General features: G+C 40.7%; 1 protein-coding gene across 1 annotated transcript in view; it reads left to right on the plus strand.

Moving 5' to 3' along the window:
* Positions 1-6757: 6757 nt before the first annotated feature.
* The window catches only part of UTP20 (UTP20 small subunit processome component), a 96794-nt gene continuing 85203 nt past the window's right edge, over positions 6758-18348 (plus strand). The window contains exons 1-10 of the mRNA XM_059081891.2: positions 6758-6972; positions 7869-7949; positions 9937-10003; positions 10119-10251; positions 10711-10899; positions 14372-14453; positions 15121-15258; positions 16099-16254; positions 16811-16957; positions 17042-17176. Coding sequence (XP_058937874.1) covers positions 6928-6972; positions 7869-7949; positions 9937-10003; positions 10119-10251; positions 10711-10899; positions 14372-14453; positions 15121-15258; positions 16099-16254; positions 16811-16957; positions 17042-17176 — 1173 coding nt within the window. The 5' untranslated portion in view covers positions 6758-6927. The remainder of the gene's footprint in view (positions 6973-7868; positions 7950-9936; positions 10004-10118; positions 10252-10710; positions 10900-14371; positions 14454-15120; positions 15259-16098; positions 16255-16810; positions 16958-17041; positions 17177-18348) is intronic.

An 18348-nucleotide genomic window follows, 5' to 3' on the forward strand; every position in this document is an offset into this window, starting at 1 on the left:
GGTATTCTATCACCCAGATCAAAGAGTGATATATAAGAAACTGAGAAGCATCCCCTTCTCGGCCTCCCCAGCTGATACTGAAAACATACCATTGTATATACATAAGAAGTTTTGGGAGCAACTCATAACTACGTGACTTCACATAATGCAATATTCAAAGCATATATGTATACATTACTTCTTTCGGTGCAGGGTTAATTTTACAAAGTCACACAGCTGAGTGAACCTCCTAGGATTAGAACCCAGGTTTTATAACTCCTGGTCTGGTATTCTTTCCAATCCATCACATTGACTCCTATTATCAAGATTTTGTCTTTGATTCTTTTGACTCTTAATCACCATATAAATGTTTATGTTGAGAGGAAGGCTTAAGTTTCCAGTCTTGTTTATTAGCAACACAAAAATTTTATTTTATTTTTTTATAAATTTATTTATTTTTAATTTTATTTATTTTTGGCTGCGTTGGGTCTTCATTGCTGTGCATGGGCTTTCTCTAGTTGCGGCAAGCAGGGGCTACTCTTCGTTGCGGTGAGCAGACTTCTCATTGAGGTGGCTTCTCTTGTTGCAGAGCGTGGGCTCTAGGCGCACGGGCTTCAGTAGTTGTGGCACATGGGCTTCAGTAGTTGTGATTCGCGGGTTCTAGAGTGCAGGCTCAGTAGTTGTGGTGCACAGGCCCAGCTGCTCCATGGCATATGGATCTTCCTGGACCAGGGCTCAAACCCATATCCCCTGCATTGGCAGGCAGATTCTTAACCACTGTGCCACTAGGAAAGCTCCAACACAAAAATTTTAAGTCAGCTGTATAAGTATTATTTTGGATGAAAGTGACAGAACCCAATTAAAATTGGCTTAAGCATACAAAAGTGGAATTAGTGAACTAAGGTAACTGAAAAGTCCAAGGACTGGGTGGATGGATCCATTGATTCACATAAGCTCATCTCATTCAATCTCTCTCCCTCCCTGTCTCTCATCTACTTTACACAGAGTTCATTCTCAGGCACACCTCTCCATGAAGTGACACAATGAACACCAACAGCTTCAGGCTCCTATCATCTTGCAAAAATTCAAGAAAAAGAAACACCTCTTTCCCAATAGCTCTCACAAAACTTCCAGATAGGGTCCCTGGCCCAGCTTGGGACACATGCTTACCTCTGAGCCAGTTAGTTGGCCAAAGAAATACAACTTAGGACACGGGCCCTCCTAGGTGTCTAGTCTGAACTTCAGACACTAAGAATGAGGGAAGAGTGATTCCTCAAAGGAAAATAAGGATGCTGCTTCCAGAGGAAGAGAGAACACACAATGTCAAGAAATCAACAAATGTCTACCATAACATCAAGCATGTATTTCTCTAAACCTGTCCCTTCTAGTTCACACTCTTAAGCTGTGGGGTGGCAAAAAGGCAAACTGAAATTAGAAGACCTGAATTCAAGTCCTTCCACCACTTAGAAGTTCTCCGAATTTCAGATCCCTCATCTTTAAAGTGAGGATAATACAACCTACCTTGCAGATGTGGATAGGAGAACAAAATAATGATAATAGCAAATACTTATAAAAGACTAAACAGTAATAATAGTAAACACATTCTATAGCACATGGGATGTGCCAGATAACGTTCTAACTGCTTTAACATACAGGAGGTCAGTGATTCCCAAACTGGAGCCTGCAGCGGAATCACCTGGAAGGCTTGTGAAAGTACAGATTACGGGGCCCCATCCCCAGAGTTTCTGATTCAACAGGCTTGGGGTGCAGCCTGAGAATTCACATGTCTAACAAGTTCCCATCGGGTGCTGCTGCTGCTGCTTGGGGACCACACTTTGATAACCAAAGTATTAGGTTAGTGACTCTTTGGAACAGCTCCATGAGGGGCACCAGTATTACCCCTAATTTGGGGGTGAGTAAACTGATGTTCACACAGCAGTGACAAGGGTGTGAGCCTGGGACACCTGGCAGCAGGGTCCAAGCTCTCCTCTCCTTCAAAGAAGCAACTAAGATATAATAGGACAAAAGCCAATTCGGATGCAAAGATATAACCAAGGGGAGGGTGGGAAAATGGAGAAGGGGAGATAAATCCAAACTGTGAGACCCTTATCCTTCCTACAGAAGATGTCAAGTTGAGGATAAAAATAAAGAGTAGAAATCGTGAAAGTGGGTACGTAAAAATGTGTAGGTGTTTAAATTGCTCAAAAAGCAGGTTAATTTAGGTTATCCTCTGACATCTCTTAAAAGAAAATAAGGAATGTAAAGTTCACGACAGAAAGGCCAATGGAGTGAAAGTGGGGAAGGAAAACAAGCTGAACACAGAAGGCAGTAGCGTGTGTGCATGTCTGTATGTGTGTTTCAGGAGGTGGGGAAGGGTGTTCCAAATATTTTAACACCAACGGAAAAACTGCACCAGCTCCCTTGTAAAATGCCGAGTCACTCACTGTAATAAATAGTAAAAATGGCAGCAGCGTCAATGATCTGCTCTCTGGAAGAGACATCTTTAAAACCGAAGACAACAACAGCCTTCTTCTTGAGCAGATGCTGCAAAATGAAATGCCTAAGGGGGCCAGGTGGGTACCTCAGACACAAACCAGCGAGGGGGTCAGGGCTTGGACTACAGGGAGTGATTGCTGCTCTTCCAAGTGTGGGCCCAGTGTTGTGGATTTTTAAAATTTTTCAAGAGAAGCTAGAAATCTGGATTTTCACTTGAAATCTCCAGATTTTTTACAAATTAAAATATTTCAAGAAATTTTTGGTAAGCAAAATATATCTGGGTGCTACACTGGGCTGGTGAAGCCTACCACTTTGCCATTGCTGGTCTCTGATGTCTCTGATGCCTGAGGCATAAACCAGGAAAGGAGACTAGAAGCTCAATGGTCTCAGTGCTAAAAAGCGATAGATCGGATGGTTGAAAAAGAAACAATGAAAATAAGAAAGACTGTTCATATAGGCATGTATAAGTTACAAGAGACTTTGATCTGCTTTATGTCAAAGGATCTCCTTACTAACCAGCAAGTAAAAAGGCAGACTTGGTTATTACTTAAAGGTGAGGAAACAGGCTCAGAGATTAAGTCACTGGTCCAATTATCAGCTAATACATGGAAAATCCTAGAATTGGGATCCAAATGTTCATCTGAATCCAAACTCCATGCCCTCGCTGCCTCCTGATTTATACACAACAGTGAACATGGTTCTCACGAGAAGGGAACGATCTTTGGGTCAGCCTCTCTTAACTACCGTAATTAAGAGTTACTAAAATATCTTCCTTGGCCACACTTTCTTCTCTTCCCTTCACTCCCCTCTATTGGTTTGAGATCTCACTTCCTTGGTCCCTTGTTCTGAGTCAGAATCATTTCCCGTTTGATATATTGCATCTTTTGAGCCCTGCCACGCAGACCTGCCCCCTTCCTGACATCACATACAATATCTTACTCATCTTTCAAGAGCCTTGGATTACTGTTGTCCCCTCTTTACAGTTAAGGAAACGGAGGCTCTCCCTACCTCTGAGTTTCACCCTGTTCTTTGTTTTACTTTTTATTAGCCCAAGGATACTAAGGGTGTTACCAATGTCCAGTGCTAACTTGAGAGGATGTGGCTTTGGATTAAGAGCTAAAAATAACCAAATTTGTACTCAACTACTTTGAACCCTTGCATATACTGCTCCTTCCCTTGTTCCCTCTACCTAGATAACACCATTTGTGTCCATGCTCCTCCCTTGCCTGGTTTTCTTCTATCCATCTTCCAGATCTCAGCTTAGGTGTCACCTCCAGCTAGAAGCCTTCCAAGTCTAGGCTAGGCAAACTTCTCATATGTTCTTGTAGTCCCTTGGGCTTTAAGTTAGAGTGTGCACTAAGGAAACAAAGATGAAAAAGCAAAACTTCCCAATCAAGCTTAAGAAGGAAGGAATGAAAGAATTATGTGTCTAAGTGAACTAGCTGTAATGGATGGGGCAGGCAGAACCACTGCAGTAAAAAGAAACAGAGGATTGCTAGGGGTATTTAAGGCCTTGGCATGGAGGGCAAAAGCTGGGGGGGGGGTAAAGATTCATAAGTAAACAGTGGTGTTTTTCATGGCTACTTTGGATATTCCACAGAACCTCAGAAACAGCTTTGGGAGAAACTTTAAAAATCCTGTGGCACAACCTGCATCCAGTGCAGGAGTTACATTAGTCTTGAGTTTGTCAGGGTTAAACAAAGTACTGTATGCTTTGTTAATTCAACAAACATTCATTAAACTCTTAAGTTCACGGGATACACTGGTGATACAAAGTTGAAAAAGTACATGGTTTCTTCCCTTAAGGAACTTGTCAGGTAGCCAGACAGTCGACCACTTATCCATTCAGCAAACATCTCTGTGTGCCAATACAATTCCTTGAAATGCTGGTATTATTATCACTTCCTTTTAATAGATCAGGAAGTTGGGTCTCAGAAAGGTTAGGTAACTTGTCAAAGGTGCAGTTATGGTACCTGGCACCTTTCATCCATTAGCTTCTTTACTCTGCACAACAACGCCCTATAAGGTAGGTGCTTTCATTAGCTCCATTTTGCATAAAAGGAATTGAGGCTCAGAGAGGGTAAGTAACTTCCCCAAGACTACACCAGTAATAAATGGCAGAGGTAGGATTCAAACCCAGGCAATCTGGTTCTAGCATCTATGCTCTTAACCACCATGTTGTATTGATAAATTGTTCAACCAGAGCTGTCAATATTATAAGGATCATATAATGAGTAACAATGCAATATATAACTTGTGTCAGTTTTTTGATTTTCATGTTTCTCTCTACACTTTATTGTCCCATTAACTCCATTACCAAAAATAAATAACAGAGAAGCAAAAGGACACAATTATCTGGGGGTAATTTTAGCAATAGGTTGGGAACATTGCTTAGAGTAGGGGCTCTTACCCTCAGGTAACTGCAGACTTCTCTTTGAAATCATCTATACATTTTAGTGTGAATGAGCTTATTAATATTTTTCTGAAGAGAAGGTCTACAGCTTTCTTAGACTCCTTGAAGGCTCTGTGACCCAACAAGGTGAAGAACCACCTAAAGAAAAAAAAAAAGCCAATTAGCTTACTGGAAGCCAGTCAAATATTGGGCACTTCTATATTTTATTATTAAAAAATAAAATCCATAAATGCTATGAATCCATTAAAAATATATACAGCAACCCTGTGACAACATAAAAAGGTGATGTTGATGTTGTAATGCCAATAACAATATGAAAGTGTTTTATCTACTTTACTTCTTCTCCTGATTCCCTCCTCAATCCACACATATTTCGCTTCCTTTCCTCTGCGCCGGACCATACTTGTCAAGGTCATCAGTGACCATCACCTTGACAGGTTCAGCAGCTACTTCTCTCTCCTCAGTTTTCACTATAGTTGGCCACTGGCTCTGCTTCCAGGCCAGGACTAGTCTGTTTCTACCTCACTGGCTCTCTTTCCCAGTCACCTTTCTGGTCACTGCTAAATGCTGGAGTATTCCAACGTTCAACTTGGGTCCTCTTCTCTTCTTTGTCCTCCTTTTCATCACTCTCTCCCTAAAACATCTCATCCAGTTCCATGGCTTTAAATAAGTTCACACTTTCTGTAAAGTGTATTTAAGTCACACCTCCAGCCCTGACCTCTACACTGAGCTCTAGGCAGGAATATATTCAATTTGTCTACTGAATATCTCTTCTTGGCTATCTAAGATGTAAGCACCTCAGACTAAACATTTCCAAACAAAATTCTGATTAATATTATTAGTCTCTTTTTCAGCTCACAGAACAGAGCATGGCCCATAGCAGACTGTCAAGAAATATTTGTTGAATGAGTTAAGCGAAAAAACATATATACACACACACCTGTTTGTATAATTACGTTTAACAACAGGACATAAGAATGGTAGGAAAATACCAAAACGTTAACTGGTTGTGCATGAAACCATGAGTTTTCTTTAAAAGTCCTTTCCAATTTTTTTTTTTTTTTTTTTTTTTGTGGTACACGGGCTTCTCACTTTTGAGGCCTCTCCCGTTGCGGAGCACAGGCTCCGGACGCGCAGGCTCAGCGGCCACGGCTCACGGGCCCAGCCGCTCCGCGGCATGTGGGATCCTCCCGGACCGGAGCACGAACCCGTGTCGCCTGCATTGGCAGGCGGATTCTCAACCACTGCGCCACCAGGAAGCCCAAGTCTTTTCCAATTTTAAATGGAAAAATAGTGGTTAAGAATATCAGACATTGCAGGGGTGGGATAGGGAGGGTGGGAGGGAGGGAGACGCAAGAGGGAAGAGATATGGAAACATATGTATATGTATAACTGATTCACTTTGTTATAAAGCAGAAACTAACACACCATTGTAAAGCAATTATACTCCAATAAAGATGTTTAAAAAAAAAAAGAATATCAGACATTGGAACTCGGTGACCTCTGCCAAACTGCCACTTACCGGCTGCACATCCTTACTTTCTCCGTATGCCAAAGGGACTTAGAAATATATACCTCAACTGTAGTCATGCAACGTTCACAATGCGCTTTACTGTGAAATTATGAATGTAAAGAGCTTTGACTGGTGCAGTATACATAGTGACAGGTAGTAGTCGTTGGCTGTTAACGATGACAGGCATGTTTTCTTTTATGATAAAAATACACATTTTTCTCATAAACCTTTACTGAAGAGACTTGAAAACACTCCGTACCCACACACCCACTCAGCCAGAGCCTCCCAATCTCCAGCCGGCTGCAGGGGGCGGGCGCGCCTGCTCCGTCCGCTTCTTCCGCCCACGTGATCCGCTCAGCCGGCTACCCGTCTTCAACATGGCGGCGCCCAGGGGCTCAAGCTGCACGTGAGAAAGAGTCTGCGTACGTGGGAGTGCAAGTGTGGGACCCAGTTTCCCTTGTCTACAGTCAGTAGCATCCCTTCAACCTTTTCCGAGATCCTCGCGGGCCGCCGCCCCTCTGCAGCCATGAAGGCAAAGCCAGTTTCCCACAAGATCGAGAACACTTACCGGGTGAGTGAAGAAACTTGGCCGTGGGACTAGTTCTGAGCGGGATTCCCGGGGCTACAGTGCTCCGGGCCGAGCGGAAGTCGTTTGTCCGGAGGCTCTAGCAAAAGAGCCTCTCTCTCTCCGGGTGTAGTAAATATGGGATGGGGAAGGAAGCTTCAACTGAAGATTTCGCCCATGTTTTGTGGCTTCTGGCCTGGCTACTTCTCTTCAGGCCAGGGTTAAATTCAGTGTCACAAACTAACTGCTTAGGAATTCTTTCCTGCTCTTTCATCCTTGAAGACCGAATGGGGGGCGGGCCGGTGGGAGGAGGTAAGTGATTTCCACCTACTGGCTACTACACCACTTTCCCGGTTTGCTCCGTGAGGGTGTATTTGTTACTCTACAGCCGTAGGTATGTATATGTTTAAAAACACTGTTGTTGCCACGACTTAGCCAGATCCTGTACTTGCAGCAGGGTATGAAACCTAGCAGTAGATCTGGCGAGGCCACGTTGCTAACTTTTACCCAGGTCAGTCCACCAGTCTAGCATGGAAATTTTGTTTGAAATGACATTTTGCAAATACATCCATAGAAATATTTCATTATCTCCGTACAGTAGTGCAGTGCATTTGTCTTTCAGTTTGTTTTTAAAGTTATCGTTTGTGATTTATCAGTGATGTCTACTTCTAGTTGTAAAACTCAGTTATACATTTTATGATTGAAAATACAACTCTGAAATTGAAAGCGAAGCATAACATTATTTCTAATGATAGAATGTAAGGAGGCACATTGAACCTTTAAACTTTATACTTTCACAAGGAAAGTTTCCACATATGATTGTTATACAGCACTCAAACAGATATTCAAGATATGATAAGTATAAAATGTGGATGTATTGTAAATATACTTCTCCCCCTCAGTTTCTTACGTTTGCTGAACGATTGGGAAATGTGAATATCGATATTATTCACCGGATTGATAGAACTGCAAGCTATGATGAGGTAAGAGAATGTTAAATGAGCTGATCTTCAAGTGTTCATAGTTGGTTTTTTAGATTCTCTTTGAAGTGAATTGTTTCTCAAGCCATTCTTTTATGAACATGAAATGCATTAGACTTGTGCTGTCTCAAACAGTAGCCACACATAACAAATTAGATTTAAAGTAAAGTAAATTAAAAATTCTAATGCTCAGTAGCCATATGTGGCTAGTTGCTACCATACTGACCAAGTGCAGATATGGAACATTTTCCATCATTGCTGAAAGTTCTATTGGGTGATGTGGTGTTAGAAAATTTACTTGATTCTCAGGTGGCTTCTGATTCCAGCCACTGCCTTACCATGCGTATTCCGAGTACTGCTACAAATCCATATTTCTGAAACTACAATTTTAAAGAGGTTTTGAGCAAGTCACTTTGCTGGGGCTCAGTTTCCTCCTTTATTAAAAAACATGGAGGAGCTAAACCACATAATTTTTTCTAGTTCTATCCATGCTGTAACTCAGTCACACCTCTACTCAAAAATCTTGATTTTCACTGCATCAAGTCATTATTTCTCTGCCAGCCTTTTAAGGTTCTGTATAACGTGCCTTTCAATTAGGGATTCAACGTCAGTTTTGACTAGTTTTCACTTGACTCTAGTCAGACTCCACTCACTATCTCTTTGAATGCCTTGTCTCCAATATTTGAATTCAGTGTGTTAATGATGTTATCTAGGTAGGCACATAATGCTTTGGGAACTCACCGTGAAGGGATCCTAACCTAGATTCTGTGAGGGTGTAAGGTGAGGTGTCAAAAAAGGTGAAGTAGACAAGGTGATACCTGAATTGAGTCTTGTTTGTATAGGTTTTAGCATGGTAAGGAACAGGAAAGGCTGTTTCAGGCTGAGGAAGAAGCCTTTATAAAGGAACAGAGGCTAAAGAAATCATGTCACATTCAAGAATCTCCAGAGCATTTCAGTATGCTTATAAGTGCATGTGGGATGTTTGTTTATGTTGATGGAGACTGCAGATGGGCGAAGGGGGTAGCTGGTGAGAGATAAAGCTGAAGAGATAATCAAGGACCATGAAGGGCTTCGTATGTCAAGCTAAGTTTGGATTCATCTGAAGCTATGGGAAGTCATTCTGGGATTATAAGGCAGGGGGATGTGTGACATGATCAGTTGTAAATTTTAGATCTCTCTGGCTTTAATGTGGAGGAAAGAACAACCAGTTGCGCTGGAGTCAGGGTAACCAGTTGTGATGATTTGGTAGTCATCTAAGTAAGAACTTTTCTATCATATAAATATGTGCAAACACTTACAGAGGTCTTTTTTTTTTTTTTTTAAGAAAAATTGGTTCCTACCATATACTTCACTATGAAACTTGCTTTTCTCACTTTGAAAGTATACTATCAACATTCTTCTAATTTAATAATAGATATAATTCTTTTTAATAGCCACATAATATACCTTATTATGTACAAACCATAGTATGTATACCAACCATTTTCCTTTTGTTGGATATTTAGGCTTTTTTATGTTCCCCCCCCCCACTACAATAAAGCTGAATGAATGTCTTTATACTTGTATATTTACAAATTTTAGAAGAAATATCTCCAAAAAGGGAATTGCTGGATCAAAGGACATACTTGTTTTTAATTTTAATAGAAATGCCAGATTACTTCTCTATAAGGTTGTAGCAATTCATATTTCCAAAAGCAGAATGAAAGAACTGTAAGAGTCAACATTTTTCTTGGCCTAAAATTGTGAAAAACAGAAAAAAAAGTTTTTTAGTGTGACTATTACATAGTTTTAAATGTTCTGCCCATATTTTACACCTGATTGCTTTTTTAGGTATGTTAGTTAATGCCCTGTTTAAAAAAAAACTAAGAGGAATTTTTCAGCTCTTGACTATCATCACTGTTTTAAGGTATTAATGTATCATTATTCTTATTTACTTTGATTATAGTTTTCTTTGAGTTGTCTGATTAATGGACTGCTTTAATCTTGGCAGGAAGTTGAAACCTACTTTTTTGAGGGTCTACTGAAGTGGAGAGAACTGAACCTTACGGAGCACTTTGGTATTTTTGTTTCTATTTTATTCACCCATCATTTGTACTGTATATGGTCAAAACAGCTAAATATTGGTATTATGGAAAAGCAGAACTTATTCTTTTTTTTTTTTTCCCCATCCAGGGAAATTTTACAAAGAAGTTATTGACAAATGCCAGTCTTTCAATCAGCTAGTCTATCATCAAAATGAGATAGTTCAGAGTTTGAAGACTCACCTGCAAGTCAAGAACAGTTATGCCTATCAACCCCTTTTGGAGTAAGTAGCATGTTGAAAGAAAGGCAACGACATTTATCTGAATTTTAAGAAAGGTTGTTTTATAGCTACATATGCTTTAGATGTGGTGTTTGTAATTTAGAAACAAGAATTTACCTTTTTTTGTTAGATGAAAATATCAGTACATTACTGTAAAGCAGAATCTTAGGGGTATACTTTTTTGCTTTTTATCCTTTTATAAAAAGAACCTGATTTTTCTTTGACACTATAGGGATGATTGACTATAACTTGTGATGGAAGGTACAAGCTCTAGCCTGATTTCTTTGCTCAACTCTTAAAACGTGAAAAATTTTATACCTCTCTTGAGACTTCGTTTAGTAGCTTTAATTAATCCTTTCATCATAGGCGATAGGTTATCATTTGTGAAACAGATCTGTAGTATTTGGTTTTTGATCTACGTGTATCAGAATCAGTTACCTCTCCTTATTTTCTTTCATCCAGTTTAGTTGTACAGTTGGCACGAGATCTGCAGACGGACTTCTATCCCCATTTTCAGGATTTTTTCCTGACTATCACTTCAATCCTGGAGACTCAGGACACGGAATTGTTAGAATGGGCTTTCACCTCGCTGTCCTATCTGTACAAGTACCTGTGGAGACTAATGGTGAAGGACATGTCCAGTATATACAGGTGACCTTTTCTCTCTCACACATGGGTTTTTCTTTTCTTCTTTTTTTTTTTTTTTTGTGCTTTAAAATTTTATTTTATTTTATATATGATTCAGTGCTGTTTAGTAAATTTATAAAGTTATGCAACCATCACCACAATCCAATTTAAGAACATTTCCATCATCTCCAAGACATTTCTCATGCCCATTTGCAGTCACTTCTGCTCCCCATCTGCATCAGTTGTGAAAGCCAAAGCAATATACATATGTCAAATAGTCAAGATTGCCTCTGTGGAAATAACTGTGTGCTTGAAGCCCCTAAGTAGAATGATCCTCTTCTACAGTGATATTTTTTAGCATTTAAGGTTTTAACTTTTAATTTTTTGGTCAAGGGCAGTTTTTATTGACACTGACAACCAGCAGAGACTTTCTGACTCCCATCTGTATTTAATGAAAACATGCATAATACCTGTCACTTGCACCTGCTAACATGGCTACCTAACTTTAATATGTTCTTTAATTGCCTTTTCCCTGTCTTCAGTTGGATGCCAAACTTCCTTTCCAGCTCAGTCTCTAATTACTTTCTTATAAAAAGTTGGTTCTCCAGCCAAAGTGGTCCATAGTCTGTTCCATCAGTCCGCATTGACCTGACCTTCTCTTATGCCCAGCTATCGAAATCAAAGCCCCCACCATCAAAGCCTGACTTGAATCCATAGCTTCCACATACATACCCAGGCACCTTGTCCAGAAATCAGAGCTTTGTACTCCGAACACGTCTGGCATTCTATACCACTTATGTCACACTACTTCTGTTATAATCGTTTGTTCTAATGTAATGGTGGTCTCTACAAACCTATAAACTCTTCAACAACCCCATCTTAAATATTTGCATTTTCTTAGCCCCTAAAATACTGATTAAGCCAAAAGAGACACTCAGTATTTGTAAGTGTGGACAGGGAAAGAGAATGAATTCTGTACCAGCTTTTTGTTTAAAGCAAGGCAAAGATTGTTTGTAATCTATTTCAATCTGGGACTTAATGGAATTTTCTACTTGGTGTCCTGATTACTTCTACATACTTCATTTGGCACAGGAACTCGTACAATTAACCTTTTACCCCAACCCAGTATAAGTATGGATATGGGATAGGACTGTCGATTTTGTTTTTGTACCACCTCCCTTCACTCTACCCTCCTTTGAACACGGAATGAGGAAGAAATATTTTTCTGACCTTCACTAGTTCTCTATGAAGATTTTGGTAAAACGTATTAGAAACTGAGATTACTTCATTAAAGACCAGCAAGATCTTGGGGGATATATAGTCTACTTGGTTTCGTGACTTCTGCTGTTACTTTTATATCTCCTGAGTCAGGCTCTCCAGTTATAAATTTATTTGCTTTCAGTATGACATCTTCAACAGCCCGGATAGTTTCACTTGACTGTTGTTGAAATCAGAGTCTACACATTCCTGTTCAAGCCAGCTCTTCTCATTCATTCGTGTGTTCAGTAAATATGTACTCAATGCCAGGCCTTGTTTGGTCGTCCAGTTTCTAACGGTGATACCATCTTTCTTCCCATCACTGAGATTTGGCCACTTAGAGGCATCTTTGACCCAGTTGTCTTCAAGGACTTCACATCTTCTTGATTCTGCTATTCACGTACACAATCCAGTGACTATTTAATGTACACTGTGTATCAGGCTTGAGATGCACTCACAAACAAACCAGATAAAAATCCCTCTTCTCATGAAGTTCACAGTTTATCAGGGGGAGAACATCTTGGGCCTGGGGCTGGCATGAGCGAGGAACAGTGAGGAAGCCTGGGTGGTGCAGCAGCATGTATAGGGGGAGAGTAATCAGGCGATGGCGGAGATGTGGTGGTAGGGGGCCTGACCCTTAAGGGCCTTGTGGATACTGTAAGGTCTTTGTTTCATTGCAGGGACTCTTGAAATGTCTCTTGGGTTCATCCATTGCCATTTCCCTCTGCCACTGGCCCTCTTTCGTGCCCTTGTTTGCCCAAGCTTTTTTTTTTTTTTTTTTTTTTTTTTTTTCTGTACGCGGGCCTCTCATTGCTGTGGCCTTTCCCGCTGCGGAGCACAGGCTCCGGACGCGCAGGCCCAGCGGCCATGGCTCATGGGCCCAGCCGCTCCGCGGCACGAACCCGCGTCTCCTGTATCGGCAGGCGGACTCTCAACCACTGCGCCACCACGGAAGCCCTGCCCAAGCTTTTATGACTTGAATAACTTACTAGTTGGACTGCCAGCCTCTTCTTTCTTCCTTTATATCATCCTATACTGGTGCCCAGTTTCTCTTTCTGAAATTATTCATTTCTTATTCAGCCAACACTTGTTTGTACCTGCTATGACCAAGGAACAATTAGGTGCTGGGGATATGGCAGAAATAGGAGAGATATATTCCATGCTCTTCTTTCATTTGGGAGACCAGTTTAAACAGTGTGATTATAGGAGTCATCATTTAGTTATAGCTGCATGGCTGTATGACTTTGAGTCTGTTGCGTAGCCTTTCTGCCCCTATTTCGTTATCTATAGGATGGGGATAATAGTTCCTACCCCACAGAGTCGTTGTGCTGATTAGATGAAGTAACGTAGTAAGTGCTTACTTAAATGTAAGCTAGAGTCCCCACTCCTTTGCTTAGTGTTCAAAGCCACCTGTTGACTTGAGCAGCTTTATGTGGAGCTGCCTTCCCCACCCATATCATCCTTCTTCCTTTAGACAGACCAGCCTCTCTGATATCTCTCTCTTTTTTAAAAAAAAATTTATTTATTTATTTATTTTTTTTTTGGCTGTGTTGGGTCTTCGTTGCCATGCACGAGCTTTCTTAGTTGCAGCGGGCGGGGGCTACTCTTCATTGTGGTGCCTGGGCTTCTCCTTGCGGTGCTTCTCTTGTTGCAGAGCACGGGCTCCAGGCGCGGGTCTGAGTAGTTGTGGCACTTGGGCTCAGTAGTTGTGGCTCGCGGGCTCTAGAGTGCAGGCTCAGTAGTTGTGGTGCACGGGCTTAGTTGCTCCGTGGCACGTGGGATCTTCCCGGACCGGGGCTCGAACCCATGTCCCCTGCATTGGCAGGTGGATTCTTAACCACTGCGCTACCAGGGAAGTCCCTCTCTGTTATCCCTTGACTGTGATCACTTCTGCTCACCCCGTGTTGTCTCTTGCTCTGATCTCTGGTAATATGCCCTCCAGTCCCCACCTGGATTCTTCCTGTCTTTCAGGGATCACTACAAGTTTCAACTTTTCATAGTCTTTCCTATAAGACCAGTGCCACCAATCCTAGGATTCTTAATGTCTGTGACCTTCAGTCTTCTGTTTGACATGTGGGTGTCGTGGTAATCGAATGAGATTTTAAACTGCTTATGTTATTATACCTGCTACGTCTTTCTTGCATACCTTGCACAGTGTTAAGCATATAGTTAACATGCAGTACATCTTTATTAAAATGATTAATGATTAATTGAACATGTCTTATTTTTTCATTTATAGCATGTATAGTACACTCCTGGCTCATAGAAAACTACATATAAGAAATTTTGCTGCTGAAAGCTTTACTTTTTTGATGAGAAAGGTTAGTTTGATCATTTATGTGTTTATTGCTCATTAATCCTCAAGAATCTGATGAATGGAAGCAGATATCTTTTATAATATAGTTATTATGGACTAATATTTTTTATATAAAGAGAAACCTGTTACTGTTTTGAGTTTATCTCACCATAAGGTGGTTTTTGCTCACTAATGTGAAATAATTGGGGTCACTCTTTTATTCTTACTTAGTGTATATACATATTCTCTAATTCAAGTCAGTCTATGCATGAACAGTGAGATAAACAGAAATTTTTATAAAAATTTCCTGGAAGGAACTGATTGTATAGTGTCATTTGTGTTTGTTTTTAATAGCATTTTTGTAATAAAACAAAAACATTGCTATTAAATTTCTTTTATACCGTAAAATATAAGCATACTATTTACTTTAAAAGATAGAATGTTGCCTTATGTAGTTTTTCTTGGTACATACCTTCATATTATACCAATGAATTAATCACTCTTTTGTGTGATATTACAAGTGATAATATACTCTTGCAGCAGTTTGAAATCATTGCAAGTGTCACTATTCCTTTCAGAATTTTTATCCTAATTATGTTTAAATATGAATCTTTAGAATAGCAAATAATAATTATTCATTAGTATATGTTTATGTTGTAAATACAGTTTTCCATTTGCATTTTGTGTTTTAGGTTTCTGATAAAAATGCACTTTTCAATTTAATGTTTCTTGATCTTGATGAACATCCGGAAAAAGTAGAAGGAGTTGGACAGTTGCTCTTTGAAATGTGCAAAGGAGTTAGAAATATGTTTCACTCCTGTACAGAGACGGTAAATAACTGGGAGGAGTTCCTTGAATCGATGTGAAAGGGATTAAAAGAAAATAAATAAGATTTACACAGACGACTTGGAGAGAGGATTGCCTAGAATAAATAGAAAACATTCAATGGGGCGTGTTAGGGCTTTAAAAACAATGCTTACCTACTGTAGGCCCTGGGTTATTAGGTAAAAAAATCACTGCTCAGGACTTCCCTGGTGGTCCAGTGGTTAAGACTCTGCCCTTGGACTTCCCTGGTGGCGCAGTGGTTGAGAGTCCACCTGCCGATGCAGGGGATACGCGTTCGTGTCCCGGTCCGGGAAGATCCCACATGCTGTGGAGCGGCTGGGCCCGTGAGCCATGGCCGCTGGGCCTGCGCGTCTGGAGCCTGTGCTCCGCAGCGGAAGAGGCCACAGCAGTGAGAGGCCCCCGTACAGCACAAAAAAAAAAAAAAAAAAAAAAAGACTGCACTTCCACTGCAGGGGGCATGGGTTTAATCCCTGGTTGGGGAACTAAGATCTCACGTGCCGTGCAGCACAGCCAAAAAATCAGTCAGTCAATCAAAAAATTTTTTAAATCACTGCTCTCTTCTTCATCCTGGATGCTAGAAGGTGACATAAATTGATCGATGGGGGGCAGGGGTGGGGTACTGTGTGATAAAATTCCCCGTCCTAGTTTGGAAAGTCTTTTGGGACACGTAGTTAACCACCAGAGCTGCCATATCCTTGATTATCCTGGGTCAGATTTTAAGGTAGCTTGAGCAGAGTGGGGAATAATCGGAGAGGGAAATACCAATGTAATACTTGAGAGTAAGAGTGTGCATGTGCATTTTCTCGATTCTTGCATTCCCACAGGCAGTGAAGCTAATTTTGCAAAAGCTAGGACCAGTTACTGAAACAGAAACTCAACTTCCATGGATTTTAGTTGGAGAAACACTCAAAAACATGGTCAAATCCACAGCGTTCTATGTCTACAAGGAACATTTTGGTATATTTTTTGAATGTTTGCAAGTGAGTTCTGATTTTTAAGTATTTGTGTGTAATTAGGAGTCTAAGAGTTGATTGTTGTTCTTAATTTAGCAGATCACTCCTGGAGATTGTATTTTATAATCGTTGTCATCATATTTTTATACATTTACTAGGATTCTCCTTCCCTCTATCCCCTGTACTATTTTTACGTGCTTTGATATCCTGAGATGTAGTAGAGCATAGTGGCTAAGAGCACAGGCTTTGGAGCCAGAGGCCTCTGAATCCTGGCTTTGTCACTTACTGCTAGTGTGACTTGGGAAAATTTAAGTCTCTGGTCCTCAGTTTTTTCATCTGGGAAATGGGGATAATAGTATTCCCTGCCAGTGACAATTATGAGGGAATACTTGTAAAGAACTTAAAACAGTGCATTCAGAAATGTTAGCGGTTATCATTACTGACTCCCAGTAAATGTGTCTTTTTCTTTCACAGAAAAAGAATGTGAAAATTTGAACTGCTTCACACAATATTTTCACTATTAAATTAACAGATGAGTTTGATCTTTGGTAGTTATTCTTTCTTATAAATTCTTCATTTGCAGGAATCACTCCTGGATCTACACACAAAAGTAACCAAGACTAACTGTGGGGAAAGTTCTGAACAGTTTAAAAGGTTGTTAGAAACATATCTGATACTTGTAAAACATGGAAATGGATCAAAGATAACCAAACCCGTTGACGTTTGTAAAGTGAGTTCCCAACTTAATTTGCTTAGAGCCTATTCATTAGAAGCTGATTGCTAAGTGTGCATTGTTTTTCCTTTTATTTTACAGGTATTGTCTCAAACATTACAAATAGCCCATCTCTCCACATCTTGCCGGGAGACCCTCTTGGATGTAATTTCTGCTTTGATCCTAGGTGAAAATGTTTCCTTGCCAGAGACCCTCATCAAAGAAACCATAGAAAAAGTAATTTACTTTTGCAAATATTAACTGAGTAGTTAACTGAGTAGTTAGCTTTGAGTAAGCCTTCTGGGGAATAAGAATGAAGCTTGTCAAAGGCTCTGTCTTCAGGGAATTTATAATCTTGTTGAGGAGATGTGAATCACGTGCCCTAATGGAAATAAGCAAAACGAAATGTGATAAAAGCTAAATCTGTTCAGCAGATATTCACCAAACAAATATTTACTTAACCAAGTTCAGGCTATGGACTAGATATTGTAGAGTGGACACTTTTATTTATTTATTTACTTATTTATTTATTTATTGCCTGTGAGTGTTTTTTTAATTTATTTATTTATTTTTATTTTTGGCTGTGTTGGGTCTTTGTTGTGGCGTGCAGGCTTTCTCTAGTTATGGCGAGCGGGGACTGCTCTTCATTGCGGTGCGGTGGCTTCCCGTCGCGGAGCATGGGTTCTAGGCACGTGGGCTTCAGTAGTTGTGGCTCACGGGCTCTAGAGCACAGGCTCAGTAGTAGTTGTGGTGCACGGGCTTAGTTGCTCTGCGGCACGTGGGATCTTCCCAGACCAGGGCTCGAACCCATGTCCCCTGCATTGGCAGGTGGATTCTTAACCACTACACCACCAGGGAAGCCCTGCCTGTGATTTTTTATTGTTAGGGAAGTGGGGCCCTGGGAGTATGTAGTTAAAATCTGTTGAATCAATCTATTTATGTCACGTCGAAACATAAAGTGAATTCTGTCTGGGGTTGAGGGACAGAGAAAGCTTTTCAAAGGACTAATATTTTGGATAGTCCTTGAAGGTTGAAGAGCAGTCTGCCAGTCAGAGAAGGTGTTGAAAACTCTAGGAGAGATATTGGCAAAAATGTGTTCAAAAATCTATGCTGCTGGGCACATGGACACCTGAAGTGTGATGTATATTATCAAGGCTTTGCTTGGCTTTGAAAAGTTCGGTTGGATTTTATCCACCAAGTAGTGGAGGGCCCTGGAAAAATGTTAAGCAGGGAAATGATTTAATGAGATTGGCATTCTAGTGCGTTTAGAAGATGAATTGGGGCTTCCCTGGTGGCGCAGTGGTTGAGAGTCCGCCTGCCGATGCAGGGGACGTGGGTTCGTGCCCTGCTCCGGGAAGATCCCACATGCCGCGGAGCGGCTGGGCCCGTGAGCCATGGCCGCTGAGCCT

The sequence above is a fragment of the Kogia breviceps genome, chromosome 12 (assembly GCF_026419965.1).
Source record: "Kogia breviceps isolate mKogBre1 chromosome 12, mKogBre1 haplotype 1, whole genome shotgun sequence".
NCBI classification, from domain to species: Eukaryota; Metazoa; Chordata; class Mammalia; order Artiodactyla; family Physeteridae; genus Kogia; species Kogia breviceps.